The sequence below is a fragment of the Eptesicus fuscus genome, chromosome 12 (genome assembly GCF_027574615.1).
Source record: "Eptesicus fuscus isolate TK198812 chromosome 12, DD_ASM_mEF_20220401, whole genome shotgun sequence".
NCBI lineage: Eukaryota > Metazoa > Chordata > Mammalia > Chiroptera > Vespertilionidae > Eptesicus > Eptesicus fuscus.
This window is the reverse complement of record NC_072484.1, coordinates 28,237,002-28,255,926: the sequence shown is the minus strand read 5'-3', so window position 1 is coordinate 28,255,926 and position 18,925 is coordinate 28,237,002. Positions and strand designations below refer to the sequence as shown.

The 18,925-nt window shown below is 48.4% G+C and overlaps 1 protein-coding gene across 1 annotated transcript in view; it reads right to left on the bottom strand.

Moving 5' to 3' along the window:
• Nucleotides 1-5,455: 5,455 nt before the first annotated feature.
• Nucleotides 5,456-18,925, bottom strand: part of RASSF2 (Ras association domain family member 2) — a 32,944-nt gene continuing 19,474 nt past the window's right edge. The window contains exons 4-11 of the mRNA XM_008141061.3: nt 17,399-17,550; nt 14,521-14,609; nt 13,341-13,501; nt 12,482-12,583; nt 11,502-11,553; nt 10,912-11,033; nt 9,339-9,436; nt 5,456-8,168 (exon numbers count right to left, since the gene is read on the bottom strand). Of these exons, the coding sequence (XP_008139283.2) occupies nt 8,099-8,168; nt 9,339-9,436; nt 10,912-11,033; nt 11,502-11,553; nt 12,482-12,583; nt 13,341-13,501; nt 14,521-14,609; nt 17,399-17,550 (846 nt within the window). The 3' untranslated portion in view covers nt 5,456-8,098. The remainder of the gene's footprint in view (nt 8,169-9,338; nt 9,437-10,911; nt 11,034-11,501; nt 11,554-12,481; nt 12,584-13,340; nt 13,502-14,520; nt 14,610-17,398; nt 17,551-18,925) is intronic.

The window sequence follows — 18,925 nt, the reverse complement described above, 5'->3', positions numbered from 1 at the left end:
ATTTGGGCACATACGGACTGCATTTCAATTGCATGCTGGGCCTCCTGTTACAACAAGAATGTTGAGGCCTTTTACTTGAGGAAAACTGGCCCCAGCGGTAAGATAAGAGCCTAGCTGGCTTTAATTTTTGTTTTTTTATGTGTTTTTGCATATATATGTGTGCTTTTGGAACTTCAACATTTTTGAATGTAGAAACATAAAGAAAAGAAAGCCAGATACAAACATAAAGAAAATGTAGTCTCCCCTTCCAAGGTAACTTTTTTCATAGACTTTTATACATCATTCTGCAATCATATTGAAGATGCTATTTTATTCACTTTAATAATAATATTTTCTACATTTTAAAATAAACTGTATATTATACTTGTTATGGCTAAATAATATTCATGATTATGTTCTTATTTTACCTGTTGCCTTAACACAAAAAGAAGGAAGAAGAAAAAGTTCTCCTTGGCTTTTTTTTGTTTTAATCAAGGCATACCTACTTGGCTTGTTACTCACATTTTGGGAAGAGCTTCTGTCTTTGCAATCCATAAAGAGGTATACCTTTCCATTTTCATTTTTATTTTAGAATCTAATTTTATTGCTGATACCTAGAAGTAAAATGTGTATATATTCACATTCTTTTGGCAACCTTGCAAAATTTATTTAGTATTTCTAATAATGTCTCTCTAGATTATCATGACCATTTTAAATTCAACTTTTACTTGTGTGGTTTTTAATGGGTCATAGATGTTATAATTTGCTCTTTCTGCTTAGTTAGTGCAAGCACTTTTGGCCAAACTACTTAAATTTATTTTTGTGACAACTCATGTTATTGCCAAAATTTGGTTAAGGAACTTGACCAATATAAGGGAGCAATACATTACATTTCTGTAATTCTGTCCCTTACCTTTAGAATCTTTCCTTGGGAACATTTTGGATTCCAGACTTTTTATAGTCCCACGCATTCAATATTTGCTGTGCGTGGGAGTTCTCATCAGCAGTTTGTTCCTGAAATTATACCCCGGACATCTCTGAGACATAACGACTTTCCATTGGCAAACATGCCCACACTCTTCTGTTCATCCTGCCCCAAAGGTGGCACCCGCTACCGTCCCGGGAGCCCAGGTTTCTTGGTGGCGGATATTGTAAAAGACCCAAACCTGGGTGCTATCGACCCTTAGATGGTTATGCAGGCATGGTCAGGGTGACATTCAAAGTCACAAATGAATGCTAATGTGCCCAATTTTAAAACCCACTGAAAAAATGGATTTGTAACGTAAGAACGTTGGAATCAGTATTATCAAAACGCTGACATATAAAATATTTATGTTATTGTTTGCCTTCCACCAGAACATGTGTTTAGATATCCTAAGATTTAAACTTAACCTTTTAAACTTTATAAAGTTTAAACTTTATAAACTTTTATACTTTATAAAACTTGAACTTTTTCCAACTTATGGGTTCATCTTAAAAACCTCATGTGTGAAAATTACAATAAGCTGCTTTTGGGCCAGTGTGTAGAGAACCGTATTCATCTCCACCTGGGACTCTGTGAGAGCGACAGGGGTGCTGCTGACAATTACACCAAACAACAGACAGAACTGGAACTGTCCTGGCCAAACTAGGACTTCCAGCCCCTACCAAAGGGCCTGCAGTTTTAAAACTTTTAATGTTAACTTATATACTTATAAAGTATACTAGAAGCCTGGTGCATGAAATTCGTGCATGGGGGGAGGGGGGCGTCCCTTCAGCACAGCCTGCACACTCTCCAATCTGGGACCCCTCGGGGGATGTCCGACTGCCGATTGGGCCTAAACCGGCAGTCAGACATCCCTCTCACAATCCGGGACCACTGGCTCCTAACTGCTCACCTGCCTGCCTGCCTGATCGCCCCTTACTGCCCCCCCCCCCGCCAGCCTGGTCGCCCCCAACTGGCCCCCCCATGCTGGCCTGGTTGCCCCTCACTGCCCCCCCACCCCCACCACGGACCTAGTCACCCCATGCAGCCTGCTGCTCGGTCATTTGGTCGCCCCTCACTAACCCCCTGCCAGTCTGGTCGCCCCATGCAGCCTGTTCGGTTGTCCATTTGATTGCAATGGTAGGCTTTTATATATATAGATACTTATATAAAGTTAATTTATCTATTTATATAACATATACTTAACTTAATTCATAAGTAGTAATTTTTATGTTGCATGGTTTTAAAATAAAAAGAACAAGTTCAATTTTCAGTAGGTTTGCTTGCATTTAAGCCTCTCAGCCAAGCCTATTCAAATGAATTTGAAACCTACTCAAATGTATTCAAAACTTCACAGCAAAGACTTGTGCTCACAGCAAACTCCACTCAGTGAAAATTTCATTGCCTAAAATGGGCAACACCAAATTATTCCTGAAATCTGTCTCCATAAAGCAAAGCAAGAACTGCTGGCTCCCTTGGCAGAAGGCTGTTAGCATTTGTTGGGTGGTTTTAGCACTCTAACTTCTATGGCTTACTGCCTGATTTGGAGTCTCAGTGGGGCCCCCACATGGACCATTTATCATATTTTGTGTACGTCACCTATATTGGCATCTATATCTACATGCTGTACAGCAAAAAAACTCCCTGCCTTGGAAGAGTCAGCCGTCTGTCCATATACTGCACCCGGCTTCATTAATTCGGCAACTAAAAAGCAACTGCTTTGAGTGAAAACTCTAAATATAGGAAATCAAAACAACACTTAAAGGGAATAGTGATTTATCTAAACTTTTCTCTTTTAAAAAAACATGTAAGCATTGTTGAGGGCATTGCTAAAAACCTTGTCTTGGTTGTTACCTTTATAGAGTTGGGTTCAGCAGCTTGGCATGCTGAGAGGAACACCCCATCTCCTAAAGGTAGGAATCTATACTAATAAAAGGGTAATATGCTAATTAGACCGGGAGACCTTCCAGATGTCCTTCTGGACAAAGCCATGGTGGCAGGGCTGAGGCAGAGGCAGTTAGGGGCAATCAGTCCAGGAGGGGAGGGCAGTTGGGAGTGATCAGGCTGGTGGTGTGGGGCAGTTGGGGGCGATCAGGCCAGCGGGGGCAGGGGGCAGTTGGGGGTGATCAGGCCGGTGGGGTGGGGGGGCAGTTAGGGGTGATCAGACCAGAAGCGGGGGCAGTTGGGGGTGATTAGGCTGGCAGGCAGAGTGGTTAGGGGCAATCAGGCAGGCAGGCAGGCATGTGAGCAGTTAGGAGCCAGCGGTCCTGGATTGCGAGAGTGATGTCCAAATGCCAGTCTAGGCCTGATCCCTGTGGGACTAAACCAGCAGTCGGACATCCCCTGAGGGGTCCCAGATTGGAGAGGGTGCAGGCCAGGCTGAGGGACACCATCCCCCCCACCCCCGTGCATGAATTTCGTGCACTGGGCCACTAGTCAAATTATATTGGTCATGGTTTATGCTCCATGGCCAGTTTCCTAGGAAGATTACTATCAATCACATATTCAAACATTATGGACCAACCACATACTCCTTTGTGCTAGTCAGGGTTTTCCAGAAAAACAGAACCAATAGAATGTGTATCCATAGAGAGAGATTTAGTTTAAGGAATTGGCTCACACAATAGGGGAGGCTGGAGACCCAGAAAAGAGCTGATGTTGCAACTCAAGGCCAAAGGCAGACTGGAGGTAGAATTCCTCTCCCTCAGGGGAATCCGTCTTTTCTCAAGGTCTTCAACATTGTGGAGGGGAATCTGCTTTAACTCAAAGTCTGCTGATTTAAATGTTAATCTCATGTTTAAAAATACCTCCACAGCAACATCTAGAATAGTGTTTGACCAAATACCTGGGTGCCATGGCCTAGCCAAGTTGACGGGTAAAATTAACCATAGGGTGGAACTTGGCCTTAGTCTGAGGTCCTACACTTGGTGACTCCAAGGGGGCTGCCTCCAACAGAGGTGGCCTGGCCATGTTATAGACGAGAAAGCCAAGCCCTAGATAAAGGTTCAGTGAGTTAGTCCCAACAAGTCAGGACAAACATCCAGCCTCATCGAATGATAATGCCCAGCTTTTTCTACCGCAACTCCTGTCTCCACCAGGGCCTGAACTCAAGACTTATCCAGGAACACTCTCATTTTACTTATTTGGAATATTACAGCCAAGTCCAAGTCCATTCAAACCGTAAACTCTAGGCCAAGGAAAGCAACTTTCCTCCTGGGTGCACTTTCACATTCCCATCCCACACCCTCACATAGCACAGAGCTCCCGCCCAGCCGACACACACAGACCATCCACAGGGGACTGCTCTTTGAAAAGTGCTTTATTTAACAAGATCTAAGTCAGATGCATTAAAACATATCAAAACGTTACACGGCTCCCCATGAGGCCTTGTCAAATTATGTTAAGACACCTAAACGCATCGATTCATAAGTTCAGAACCAAGCATTAAACCAGGTCATGTACCTTTGCTAAAAGTCAAGTTATGATTAAGAAAAGAACACTTCACAAAGCTAAAACAAGTGGGGAAACCCTTCGGAAACACTAGCAAAAACCCACAGAAACCATCAGCCCGGGAAACAGGTCTGCGATCTGACTCAAAAGTACTAGTAAATGGAGGCTTTCCCTTCATAGCTTGTCCGTGTCTTGTGCTCAGTTAAAACACAGGGGGCGCTGTAACCCCCTGTGACGGGGTAAACACTTTCAGTTACATCAGAAAGGAGTGCCGTATTTAATTTTATTTCTATCTAGATAGGACATCCTTCCCATCTCATCTAATTCAAACAAGACTTTGTGTAAAACAATTTAAGTAGAGTCTGGAAAGTTCAGGCTGCTGAGTCCAGCCGCTCCAGATCGCCTTTGTCTCCTATCTCAGCCCCCACGTCATGGTTTGGTCAGTGTGAGACTGAGATGCCCTTGTTCATATAGCAAGTTATGCCTTGGAGATGCATCTATGACACCATGTCCTCCATGCTAGAGAGCTTTGAAATAACTGTGGGGGTGGGTTGTTTTTTTTTTTGGGGGGGGGGGAGATTTAAGAGCTTCTCTTTTCTTAGAAGAGCTCCTTGCCTTTCTGTGGCCCATCCCCCCCCTACTGACAATCAGATAACCACCCAACTCCGCAGAAAACAATTCCTGCCAAGATGTTTCTGCATTGGAGAACAGTTATTTATTTTTTGGTCACTTCATGTCAAAGTGTTATCTACACTTGTAATAAAATGTCTTTATCTGGATATCTCCAGGAGAGAGTATGATTTTTTCTTCCCAGTATGGAGGAGACTAGGGTGAAACTATTTCTCTTTGAAGTCTCAGACCAAAATCTCAGCCTGAGGTCTCAGCATTTTTCACGTGGATGGGTAGCTAATCTGAGATCCTCACGCCTCCACCTCAACGTCTGGGTCAAGCCTGTTAGGCTGGCCGGGAGACCAGTGTGCCCATTCCTCACCAGCCGCACAGCCACGCCCACCCTTTGTGCTTTCCAGTCCCTCCCCCAGGTAACCCCACCCCCAACCCCTTCACTCATCACCTTCCCACTAATGTGGTCACAGAGAAGGTGACCTTGTGCTAGACTCCACCATCACCTGGGGGAGCGGGACCCCCTTCCCAGCCAGATGGACTCAGGTTTTTCTTCACTTGATCACCTTGTAACACAAGCCTCTGGCAAAAGAAAGCAGTTGTGGCTATCCTGCTTTTCACAAGTTAGGGGAAAACCCTATAAATTGGCCTTTGTTCTTCACACGATTTCAGGTTCATTGCACGCAGTTACATAAACCCACACAGATCAGTGGAGAAGTTCAAAGCTGCAGGGCCATGTGATACCGATGAGAAAATCCAGCTCCACGCTGTGGAGAAGTATTTGTTTCAGCTGCTGCTGTTTCAAAGAACCTTTCCAGAATTCCTGATCGTGTTTATTCAGGACGTGAGAAATGATCTCTAACCAGGGTGGGCCAAGATGGAAATGTGTGGCCTGCATTAAATGGAATGCATTGTGTAAAATAACAGTTTCCCCTCATATTCATCCCGACGCCCAAGTCTATCTCGCCACTTTCTTACAATGTGACCTGGCAAACCTGGCATTTTACAACATTTCCACCTTGAACACCATCGTAGTGCTAGTGCAAATTAAAGAGAACTTTTATAACCCAGAAAAAAGCTGTCCAATAAGTTAGTGGTTAGTATTCGCTTGGTGGAAATTCTTCTCCCTGGCCCCCAGGAAGAATCATTGGGGCCCACAAAGGCTTTGAGCACTTCAAAATAACTGGAAGAGGAATTTTCCAACTCATTTTCTCAAATGCAAAACTCAGGAAGTATGTTTGCATTCACAAAACTGCCCTTTCTCATCGGTAACAAAGGAAGCCTCCCCTCCACCCCATTTCCCCAACTCTGTGCGTGTTGCAAAGCCCACCGACGTGTCTGATTGAGACTGAGGCCCTCCGGATTTCCAGTCCACACCCCACTGGGCTCGCGGTGCTGTCCCAACAGAGGAGGGAGGCTTGCTCAGAGACCCTGGCAAAGGGCCAGGTGGCAGCATGCCATCTTTTTGAAAGTCAACAATCAGACCAGCTGTGAGCCATCTAAAGCGGCCACGAAGGCCGCAGGAGAGGAAGAGAGCAGGAGGGTGCCTGGAGCAGGAAAGGCGCTGCTGCAAAGCTCCGCCTTCCTTATAGGTACCGACCCGTGGTTCTCCTTTCCTCAACTGGCCAGCTCTTCAAACCATTCCTGGAGAGGAGGTGGAGAGATGGGAAGTGTCCCTACCCGCACAGGGCTCACCGATGCCTGCTATCAGGAGCTCCTGGCCTTGCTTGGGTGATCTCCACAGCCAGGCACCCTCCTCCAAGCATCTGTCTGGCCCTCATCAAACAGCATCAGTCACACTGGCGTCCAGCTGCCTGGCAATCTTCCCGATGGGGGCCACAGGGGACAGACTGTCCCTGCCGTCCCCCTCCTCCCCCAGTTGGGGTCTGCTCTAAAGGTCACCGAGGTGGCTGCTCAGAGACTTGAAGATCCATGCTCGCTCTGCACCTTCACAGGGCAGCCCGAAGAGCTTCCCTGGACCCCACAGTGGGTCGGCAGCAGGACAAGTCCTCGTCCTTGGGAGTCCATCTTCACAAAGCACGGGCAACTTGCAAGAATCCAGCCTTGGGAGGAATAAAGCCTTGACTTCAAGCACACAGAAGTGCAGCAAGCCCCCTTGACGATGTGAAATGGGCTGGGCTCATAGGCACCTCTACACTACCCTAAGGAGGCCAGATCAAGCCCAGGCCTGGGTCGCACTAGCCGGTCAGTGCCACGTGCAAACCAGCGAGAGTGAGGCCTGTCTCACGAGATCCTTCCTTCAACTCAAGGAGGCACCAGAGCTGGGGTCAGCAGCTTGGCGTGCTGAGAGGAAGGTGGCCATGGAGGCAAGGACGGAGGCAGAATCCGTTCTCTACAGGCATCCACGTAGTTCATCACCTACATCTTTGTCATTTAAAATCCAAGTTTCCAGTGTAAAAACTTGTGGGCTTATTGCAGCTACCCCACTGATGGTTTATCTTTCTCTTCCCATCAGACCTGCCCCAAGTGCATGGGCTGTGATTTTGTTAATTTCCAAGGATCTCACATTCACAGACCCTTCTAGGCTTACAGGGAGAATCCCGACTCATATAAAAATACCCCAACTGTGAGCTTTCTGAGGCCCCTTCCCTTTCTAAAGATGGGCAGATATATGTGGCTGCTCCCAGGCACTTGAGGGGAGAAATTTTTCTTCAGCATAAAACCCCTCAGATTGGTGACTCCCCTGATGTTCCCGACCACGAGCAGCGCATCCGCCAGCCTCATGGCACTTGTGCTGGTTGCTTGGAATTTAATTGCATGTGACTATATCAGGTAGGCACGTGGACATGTATATGTGTGCGGACGTGTGTGTGCACACACACACATTTTGTGTCCCCCTTATAACAAAAATCAAAAGTCCTTGTGAATGAAGGAAAGGAGAAGAGCAGAGATCCAAGGATGGGGAGCTGTCAGCTGGCTTCTCCGTCCAGGCAGCCCATGGTGGCTTGTCAGGAGCTGGAGAAGGTTTTAAGTGCTTCTGTGGAAAGAAGGCACCCAGCTTCCGGTGGGTCTTCTCCTGTCATCAGCGGCCATTGTGGTGTCTGGATCCCCTCCTTCTGTGGCTCAGATTGTTTCTGGGGTCTCAGCTATCTCCTCCAGCCTCTGCCGAATCATTAGCCGGAGCACGGTGTACCTGGGAACAGAAACAGCCGCGGTGGAGAGCAGGAAGCAACACACACCTCCTCTCCACCCTGCTTCCCAACCCAGGTCACGGTGTGGGCGACTGTCCTGTCCCTTTGCTTCTGTCAGTGGCCCACTCTTTAGCCACCTGGCTGCTTGTGCTCATTTCCACAACAGGGTGAGAGGGACTGAAGAAGCTAACTCCAACCTAGATTGCTTTCCTGTAGTTAGAAAGTCTGGCAAAGAAGGGTGAGAAGGTGGAATAACAACAGAAACAATAATAAGGGTTCCATTAGCTGAGTGCTTACTGTGCCCAAGGCACTGTGCGTAGTCCTTTATATGCACAGTAGCATATGAGCCCTCACCTAGGATGGACCACATGAAATTACCATTATCTAACTGTTATTGGGGGCGGGGGGGGGGTGGAGCCTACAAAAATGACCACTTCATGTGGTTCAACCTGATACCAGTTCTTGCATTTTACAGAAGAGGCCATAGCAACTACCAGGCCTGGAGGCCCATGGCTCGCTGGTGAACGCTATATCCCCATCCCTCCCCTGAACTATAGCAATGCAGGGCTAAAGGGGACATGCCTCATGTTCAGGGCTTTGCAGTCACAGCAAAAGCTATTTGTAAAGTTTGGCACATAGTACGTGTTCAATAAATGTTAACTGCTATCATACTTATTATTATCATCGATACAGCAAATATAGCATTGGCTTTATTCTCTAATGGCGAAAACCAATCAATTGTTCTACCACATTCTACTTTATGACTGTGCATTTCAAAAAAAAAAAATCATAAAACCCTTTCCAGAGAGAAGTTTTACTCAACTTGCCAACCCAAGTGCAATTTCCACAAGAGAAATGTTAAAAAGGGAGGAAGGTGTGAGGAAAGGACTTCAGAGGTAGGTTGCTCAGGCTCCTCGCCACTGCTAAAGCAACCTGCCTGAAGTCTCCAGAACACTTCCATGTCTCACATCAAACTGAGAAGCAGAGGGACCAAGACACTGAAGTTTGGTGTCCCGAGCTGAGACTTGGATTCATCAAAGGGAAGGTCCCTGAAGAAGGCTGAGAAGACCCAGGCCCGTGCAGCAGCTCAGCCCCAGGCAAGGCGCCTGAACAGAGCCCTCCCACTGAGGCCCCAGGAGAAACCCAACCAGCCACCCGGGGGCCAGGCCTACTTGCGCATCAGCTTCTTTACTTCCCGATCTTCCTCCTCTTGGAGCTTCTGAATGAAGCTTTTAAGGACAGGCATCTCGAACTTTATGTACTGGGCCACCTGGGGAGGAAGAAGTAAGTAATGCTAGGGTGCCTCCCCCTCCCAGCATTGTTCCAATGCCTTTGGCGTCTCTCTCCTGTAAGGCACAGAGCCTCGGGGAGTCCATTTCTGCATTGATCCTGGATTTCCTTAAAGGCAGGAGCCACGCCTCATTCTTCCAAGGCTGATATAGGGTCTGCAGTGAAGATCCCTTCATGTACATGACACATATCTCATACCTCGCATTTCTCGTTTCACATGCTGAGGTGACTGATGTCCAACATGGAATAGCACTTTCTCCTAATTCAGTGATGGGCAACCTTTTGAGCTTGGTGTGTCAAACTTCGCCAAAAAACTGAGCATAACTCGGGTAGTGTGTCACTTTGAGGAAAAAACTAACTCCAAAACTCTAGTCGCAAATGTTTCATCCTCAGGAGCAGCAAATGTTTCATCCTCGGCATGCGGCCGCATGTCATCAGAAATGGCTACGCGTGTCAGTGCTGACACGCGTGTCATAGGTTCGCCATCACTGGCCTAATTCCATGACACAGAGAAAGGCCTGAACCCACAGCGTTTAATACACCTCCCTGCTCTCCCCTAAGAGAATTTAAGGAACCGTGACTCAGAACGATGGCTGTCTCCGGTCTCAAGTAGGCATCTGAATGTGAGCTTGATCCTGAGATGCTGTGGGTGGGGTGGCTCCCAGGTGAGTTGAAGTTAAACAACCATTTCTTCCTCCCCCACCAGAATCCCCACCCTACTCTATCCACTCTTCTCCCTGGGAGAAGTCTATTTCTCCACCCTCTTCATGTTGGGCTTGGCTATGTGACTTGCTTTGGCCAAAGGAATGTATATGGACGTGACATAGAGCAAATCTGAGTAGAGGCTTCAAATGAGCTTACATGGTTTAGCCTGGTCTCTTGCATCCCAGCCATCAGCCATGAGAAGCATACCCCAGGTAGCCACTGCCCCTTGAGCTTGGGACTCTGAATGAGACATGCAATGCAGATCCTCAACCCACAGCCTAGAGCAGAGATGCTGCTACCAGCCTGCAGAATCCTGAGCAAAAAGTGTTTGCTGTTGTCAATGGCTAAGATTTGGGGATGTTTCTTACTGTAGCAAAAGCTGACTACTACACAAGATAAGGTAAAATCACTGCTAACTTCTTGAAGTTGCTAAGAGAGGGTTTGCAGAAACTTCGCAGCCCTCTTACAGGACCTCAGAAAGGCTCAAGGCATTTATTCCTTTTATGGAAATCACTTCGTGCTTGAACAATTCCTCCAACAACTCCCACGGGGCATACCCTCAAACTAGTCCCTGCATTTATTCTCCTGGCCCATGGCCATTACTGCTTCGACAAAACCTTGTATAGAGGAATGGCAACAACATGGGGCATGGTCCTTAACCAAAAAAATCAAGCTCTTATCCCAGTTGCAGGTAAACCAAACAAACCCCCACCCTCCTGAGGACAGTCCATCTACTAAAAGGGGACTCACATCATAGGTGACTTCCTCCACCTGATCCTTCTCCATAAGGAACACTTTGGAGACCTGCTCACACGGGCCCTGGAGGATCCGGGCAATCAGCGGGTAATCGGTGTTCTTCAGCTTCTGTTTTTCTGTAACCACACACAGCCAAGAGCAGCCCTGAGTTTGTCCTGAGGCCTTTGTCACCATAAGTAGGGGTCAACTCAGGGGCCCAAATGGACCAGGCACCTTAGGAGATGCGGCCATACAAGTCAGGAGACTGATTTGCGAGTGTACAGTTTGGCAACTGTTCCCTCTTCTCTCCCCAGCAATACTCCTGTGCCTCGAACCCCTTGGAAGATGCTGCAATGGAGGAATTGGTTTTATCGGTCTCCCAAGAAAATCCACTTCCTTTTTTAATAGGCAGTTAGGTTCCAGGGCTTGCTTACTGACCACACCTGGCATTCCACCAGCCTTGGAGGCAAACAGCACTTGAAAGTTTCCAAACGATAAACAACAAGCAAAATGAGGCAGAGGTCGGCTTTGTGTATGTGTGTTTTTTAACTTACTATTCTGAGTTAATTGAAAGTCTTAAAGTACACAATGTTCTTCAGACTTACCACCGCTGGTATGGACCACGTACAAAGCAAACTCCTCCGCCGAATTCTCAATCTGAATCAGGAGCAAAAGATGCTTGGTGAAAGCACACATTACACACCCGGACCTGAGCCATTCCTGCCTCATCACTGCAAAGCTACATAGATTTTAGGCTCTTTTGAGGGGCGGGCTGCTCATCTGCAGCTCTCTCCGAAGTGATAAGGAAATGGGCTTCAGGTGATGTTATCAGTGATCATAGATAAGAGCGCCCATTTATTGGACTGGGTGAGGTGTTTCTACGTTTTAACACTTTATGTCTTAACTCACCTAATACCTCATAATAGGGTCCTGTTACCCTCATATTACAGATGAAGAAGCAGACGCACAGGGAGCTTAAGTAACTTGCCCAGCTCATCCAATCAGCAAGTAGGTAGGTGATGGGACGGGATTTGAACCCAGAGCCTGTGCCCGTAGGCCACCAGGTGACACTGGCTCCCATTAAAATAAGCATACCTGGACTCCCAAAGATTTATAGTAAGGGGATTGTGGGAAACATACAGAATAACAGGACGTTAAAAACATTCATGCACTATCATTTGCACATCTTCTTGAAGGTTCATTTTCAAAGTCGGTTCCCCAACCTACTTGGTGCACAGGACCCCAAACTAGTTGTCAGGCCCGCAGTCCTTCCAGCGGTCCATAAAGCACCCACGGGCTGGAGCCGCTCGGGCTTCTGTGGCCCCAGAATTCCCCGCGAGCCTTGAGGATCAGGTTCCCTGGCCTCACCTCCGAGCTTCGGATCCAGCCGGTCTGATTCAGGCGGGGGCCTGAGAATCTGCTTTTCTAAGGAGTCCCCAGGTGATGCTGCTGCCTGGGGTCCAAAGAACTCAAACGTCTGCCCGGTGCCCCCCTCACCACGCTCTCCACAGCCCCCACCTCCACACCTCTGGGGCCACCAAGGCACACGTGCTGCCTCCTGAAACAGCCCGCAGAGGGGACTTGCCTTAAATTTGTTGAGCAGCAGCTTCAGGACCTGCGGGGTGGTCATGGTGCTGTTGATGCGGACGTTGGTGACGGAGCCATAGGCCGGGGTGAACACCGACGTCTGCCAATAGAGGGGTCCAGCTCAGGGTGGGAGTGGGGACAAGGACGGGGTCTAAAACCGAGGAGTCCCGCTCTGTTCCCAGGACTAAAGGGCACAGGGACAATCACCCTCAACCTGTGCTCACTGACAGCCCTCGAATAACCTGGCAAGTATTGGGCTTCGTTGTCAACAGAGCCCTCAGCTTTGCCTAACTCGGGAGCTCGAGGGGGCTGATCTCCAAGGGGCAGGGTTAGGCAGGGAACAGAGCTAGATAAGGGAGGCCCTCTCTCCCAATAAAACACACAAAGTCCCTTCCACTGAGACTTCAGCACAAGGACTCTGACCACTCTCCCACGATGCACCTGCCTCTGGGGCCAGATGTGGCCCAGGCAGTAGGAGGGAAGGAGGGTCAGCTAACTGAGGTGGAGTCCTAATACCCCCTATCTGAGTCCCACAGCTCTGCTTCGGGGGTGCCCTTAGCTCATGGAAAAGTCAGACCACACAGCAGCTGGGAGGCAGGAAGAGGGTAACACAGGGATTTGCTGGTATCCGACAAGGGGTGTCTGTGGGATCATCTCACCCACCACCCAGGGGGTCTCCTGCCCTGGGATTCCTTGCTCCTCACAGAGCCAGCAGCCCACCCACAACTCAAAGAATGAATGGTGAACACTTGGTTTCCCTGGTGTCTGTCGCCCTGAGGTGTCAGCTGCCTAGGAAGGACCTTTGCCCCCACCCCCTTCAGGTTGCCCCCTGTCCCCTGCCACCCTGACCCCTCTACCTTGTGGTTGTAGAAATGGCCATTAATGGAGAAGCGGTGGCGTCTGATTCGCCGCTGGTCGCTGGTTGTCCTCACATTGCCGCGGCGACGCACCCCAACATCACTGCGTGTGCGCATCAGCTGCGGGGTGTCTTCCTGCACGGGCTTCAGGTCCCTGGAGTCTGAGAGGAAGGGGGAAATGAGCTCTGTCTGCCGGCACCAACATGTGGCAGTTTGCACATGATACCCTCTTGCTGGCCAATGCTATAGCACCCACTTACTGCCCAAAAATATATTTTATAAAATCAGTATTTCCTGCCAGGGCAACAACACAATGCATAACTTACTGAGATGCAATACAAGATTTAGAGCCCAGACTTCAGAGCCAGACTCCCAGATTCTAATCCCAACTCTACCATTGCTATGTATCACTAACCTCTCTTGCCTCAGTTTCCTCATCTATAAAATGGGAATAATAACAGCACCCAGCTCATGGGGTTGTTGTGAGGGTTTACATGAGTCAATGCATGTAAAGCACTTGGAACAGTGCCTGACATAGGGTAAGCATGATAAAAGGACTTGCAAGGTATTGCAAACCGACTATCAAAGTTACAAATGCTCATGGCCTCAGGCCCAGCAATCCCCCTTGAAAGAATCCTGCAGACACAGACAAATGTGTGAAATGACACATCAGCAAGGCCACTGACTGCAACCTTGTTTGTCATGGCAAAAGACTAGAAATGACTTCCATGTCTATCAATAGAGAACGATTACAGAAGTGGTCATTTTTCCATACAATGGGATACTGCAGAGCTATGAAGAATGCACAAGTTCTTTATGGATTTGTATGGGAAAACCCTCAAGACAAACTGATATAGAAACAGGGATGTGCAAATGCTACCACTTATAGAAAACGGGGAAGAAAAGAAATGACATCCAGCTGTTAAAGGTCTCTGGGTGTATATTTGCTTATATTTGCAAAGAATATCTCAGGAGGATGCCTTGAAGTTGCTTCTATGGAGGGAACCACAATAATAAGTAGATGAAATGGAAAACTTTTCATTCCTTTTAATATTTCTGAATCTTGAGCCATGTGGATTTTATTTATTCAAAAAGTAAATAACAGTTTACAGCATCTGCCACATCCGTCTTCACACGGCTGGCCCCCAACTGGAGGCTCCTCCCACCAGGGGGTACCTACCTGTGGGGCTTGACATCTGGTCACTCTCAGCCGGAGCATCCACCTCTGTGATCTGAATGTCGGGCATGGTGATGGGCTTCAGGACGGTGCTGGGGGCAGAAAACAAACAAAGAGAGGCTGCTTCCGCCCCTGTGGGGAGACGCCCCAAACCCACCCCATCCCACACCTGCACAGGGAGCACTTGGCTTGTTCCGGGCTGGGGACCAGCACACATCAGGTGATAAAGGATTTGGATGGGCTGTGCTGAGTGTGTCATGAGGCTGGCCCAGCTCCAGGCTGAGCCCTGGATGGAGTGGGGGAGGTCTGGAGGGAGAAGACGCTCATTCCCAGCAGCTGCAGCAACATAAGCACCCAATTCATCAAGCGCAGTGTGGGGAACAGCAAAGAACAAAATCCGTGTGTTCCCTGGGCTGAGTTGCTTTTTTTTTTTTTTTTAATATATTTTATTGATTTTTTACAGAGAGGAAGAGAGAGGGATAGAGAGTTAGAAACATCGATGAGAGAGACACATCAATCAGCTGCCTCCTGCACACCCCCTACTGGGGATGTGCCCGCAACCAAGGTACATGCCCTTGACTGGAATCGAACCTGGGACCCTTGAGTCCGCAGGCTGACGCTCTATCCACTGAGCCAAACCGGTTTCGGCCCTGGGCTGAGTTTCTAAGCACGTGCAGGTTCTATAGCTTATCTGGAAATCCCCAATAATGGTCATTCACTTCTCAGGACAAGATTCCAGTCCTGACCCACTTCTGTTAGAGGAGTAACTCGGAAACTGCTTCTGGCATCTAAAAGGAATGGAAAGTAAGAGGCTGCCTGCCACGGGCCAGGGCGGCTTTGGAAGGGGCGCCGATGACAGTGTTCTGGGGGTCGCAGGGACTGAGCCGTGCTCGTGAGCCACACTGGAGAAAGGGCCACAAGCAGGCAGTCTGAGCTGAGACCTGGTATTGCCATCACTGGCAAATAACCCCTCAAAGCCAAAAGGACAATGGGAGCAGCTCCAAGAAACATACCCAAAATCAACAGAGGATTTTGCCAGAAAGGAGAATAAATATTTAACAATTAGGACAATCCCCTGGAGAGAAGAGCATGGTCTCCCTGGGACCCAGTAGACAGATATGGCTCATGTTCAGAGAATGATAGTTTTAAGGAAGACAATTAAAACTGAACATCTAGCCCAGCCGATGTGGCTCAGTGGTTGAACATCGACCAATGAACCAGGAGGTCACAGTTCAATTCCCCGTCAGGGCACGTAAGGGTTCCGGGCTATATCCCCAGTAAGAGGTGTGCAGGAGGCAGCCAATCAATAATACTCTCTCATCATTGATGTTTCTCTCTCTCTCTCCTTTCCTCTCTGAAATCAATAAAAATATATTTAAAATTGAAAAATCTACAGGAACTTCCTATTGTAGTATAAATTGTGAACTTCTGACCCCAGAATGGAACTGGTCAGAGCCTCTCGGGACTGGTGAACACTGGGCACCTTCTCTGTCCAGAGCCCTCTTTCTGGCTGAAGCAGAAACTGGTCTCAGCATCCTTCTCAACACAGTGGTCCAGGCATCCACTTTATCACAGCAGGCATCTGGGACAACATTATTTCCATTCCTGAAAACCCTCTCACAGTAGCTGCAGGTTTCAAGAACCAACCAACACCAGCTTGATGCCACAGGGAAGGGAAAAGGAACAAATGTGGGGAGAGAAGGACCTTTAGCAGGCCCAGCCAAAGGCCACGTGGTCTAATGGAATTTCAAAAATCATCTCACTTAGGGAACAGAATGTAACCTAGTCTGGGGGTCAGGGTGGGACTGTGGGAAGGGTTTGGCCCCCTGGAAACCAAGCACCGTAAACGTTCTGCATGCAAAGCAGAGTGTGGAACCAGCAAAATCAGAGCCATGACCAGCCACCCCAGCGTCTGATGGGATGGGCAGACTTTCCTCCTTGAATTCCCTTGGAAAACAGCCAGGTCCGCTCCAGGGCTTGGCTACATGTGGGTTCCTCTCAATTTAAGAGAAAGATCGCATTGGCTGTGGAGTTTAACAAAATGTTCGAGGTGGCCAACAGAGAGGGCTTGGTTCTCGTGTAAAATAGAAAAAACATCACTGTGGTTTTGGCCGAGAGGTTGGCACGCTCCACCCGCGCTCTGGCCAGGAGGCAGTCAGCATCAGCAAGTTTCAAGATGGCACAAGGCTAGTCACTTGACCCTGAAAACTGAAGTCTCAGAAAGACAGCAAGGAGGGCGTGCCTTCCCAGAACCCTCAGCTTCTCCTTTGGCGGTGAAGGGAGGGGAGGGACAGGCGTGGTCTTTGCAGACCTTCCAGTGGGGGGCTCAGAAGAGAGGACCTCCCAGACGACGGACCATCATGCCACCACCCACCTCTCTGGGCCTCCTCGCATGGGGTCTGACATTCATTTCCTCGTCCACATCCCCCAAGACACGGAAAGCCCTAAATGTCTCCAGAGCAGGGTCTCTCTATGAGGTGGGCCCCGTGGGGAGGCTGCTGGGGCCCCAGGTATCCTGTCAGACATCTGCAGGCTGGGCCTGGCTGGCCGCTCCCAGCACCTCTCAGAGGCTCTGGAATTCTCCACGAGGGAGGACACATTGCTCACCCAGGCTTTCGTACTTCCTTTTATTCCCTCTCCCTCTAACTCAGCATCGTCCCTCCTCACTCTGACTGTCACTCAGGAATTGTGGTGACAGGTTTCATGGAAGCCTGATCACACCAACACCTGCCCTTCTCCTTATCCCATAGCAGAGCAGGTGGGCAATGACAGAGGTAGGAATGGGAGTGGGGGTCAAGGCTGGCTGGAAGAAGGTGGCATCTACCTGCTCAAGGACACACAGAGCCCCCAGACATCCCCAGTTCCATCCCTCCTCACTCACCCCTGAGCCCCCAAGTTACAGCCAGAGTGCCAGGAGGAAGAGGAGGGAGGGGGGCGAATGCGCTCGTTGTCATCCTGCATCTGCAGACGGATGGGCCGGCGCAGCCCCCAGGAGATGTTCAGCAGCCCCTCCACGATGAACTCATCTTCTTCCTGCCACAAAGCAATTGGTGCGGTGAGTCCCGCAGAAAAACCCTGCAGAAGCCAGCATCACGCTGCGGGACAACGGACAGGATCCTGGCTGGGTCCTGGCTGGGTGCACATGAGTTATGTTCACACCCAGACTCTCTCCACTCTCCACCACCCTGAGGGTGACCTGGCAGGTCAGCACACAAGTTGCCTCGAAATTCAAGTACACGTGTGCAAACTGTAAGAACGGAGTGTGTTGGGTTGTGTGTGTTTTTTTAATACTAATGGCTTTAAAGAAAGAAGAATACATCTCTTAAAGTAAATGAGACTAGCCTTGCTAACAGAATTAGCTTTTTTCTCCTCCCCCACTATGGAAAAAACGATGTCTTTAGCTACAACATATATTTAGCAATCTGACCTGCTGGTTGAAGGAGATTTAAAGTAACATTTCCCCAAGTTTATTCTACAGACTACACAGAACACCTAGCAGAATACAGAATCCTCTAGCTGCTAGAGTCTAGCAGATCAACTGTTACCTTTAAAAGGGTGTCACGTGATCATGTGTTGGGAGACGCTGTTAATCAGAAATCTTAACAGCAGAACGTCCCAGAGCCTATAATAAGCTTACGTGCTAGATTGTGACTATCCAAGAAGTGAATAAATCTTGCAAGAATTCCAAATTTATACTCAAGGGTCGTTCACTAATAAGTTAAATGTGAAACCCTTCTAAGGGCATTTGCATGATCCGGAGAAATGGATCTCATTTACGACCATGAAACTCTGATTACCAAGCATGTTGGGAATTTATTCTATACGACACACCCCGAGAAAGCTGTTCAGAACTAAAATCTTGTTAATGGCCCAACCACTAATTAGTAGAAGCTTTGAGATCAGTGCCTAAAAGGGTCAGGCCTTCGTCTCCAAGTCGCAGAAAAACCTATTTTGGGCAGGGCCCACAGATGTCAGACTCGAGCCATGGACACATCTTCAGGACAAGCCCCTGGGTGAAAATGATACCTGTCCAGGGGACAACTAACCTGAGCCCCAGGATCATCCTTAGAGAGGGAGAGGGAATAAAAGAATGTAGAAGAGCTGAGCAACTTTAGGACATTTGTGGGCCTTGGGGAGAAAGGCTTTAATTAAGTACAGGCTACATATATGGCCTTCTAGATGGTCAAGGCTGGCATCATTGCTTTACGTTACATTCCTATAAGACAGAATTTAATCCAAAGTAGGGCTTTGCCTAAGTGGAATTATTTGAGGGACACAGAGAAGGCCACTGCATCCATATCCTATCCCCAACCAGCCTGCCTTAGTAGCTGAAATTCTACCAACTGCTATCTTTTTCTATGGATTAAATCACCATGGCTATAACCTGAAATTGTGTTTAGAAGGGTAT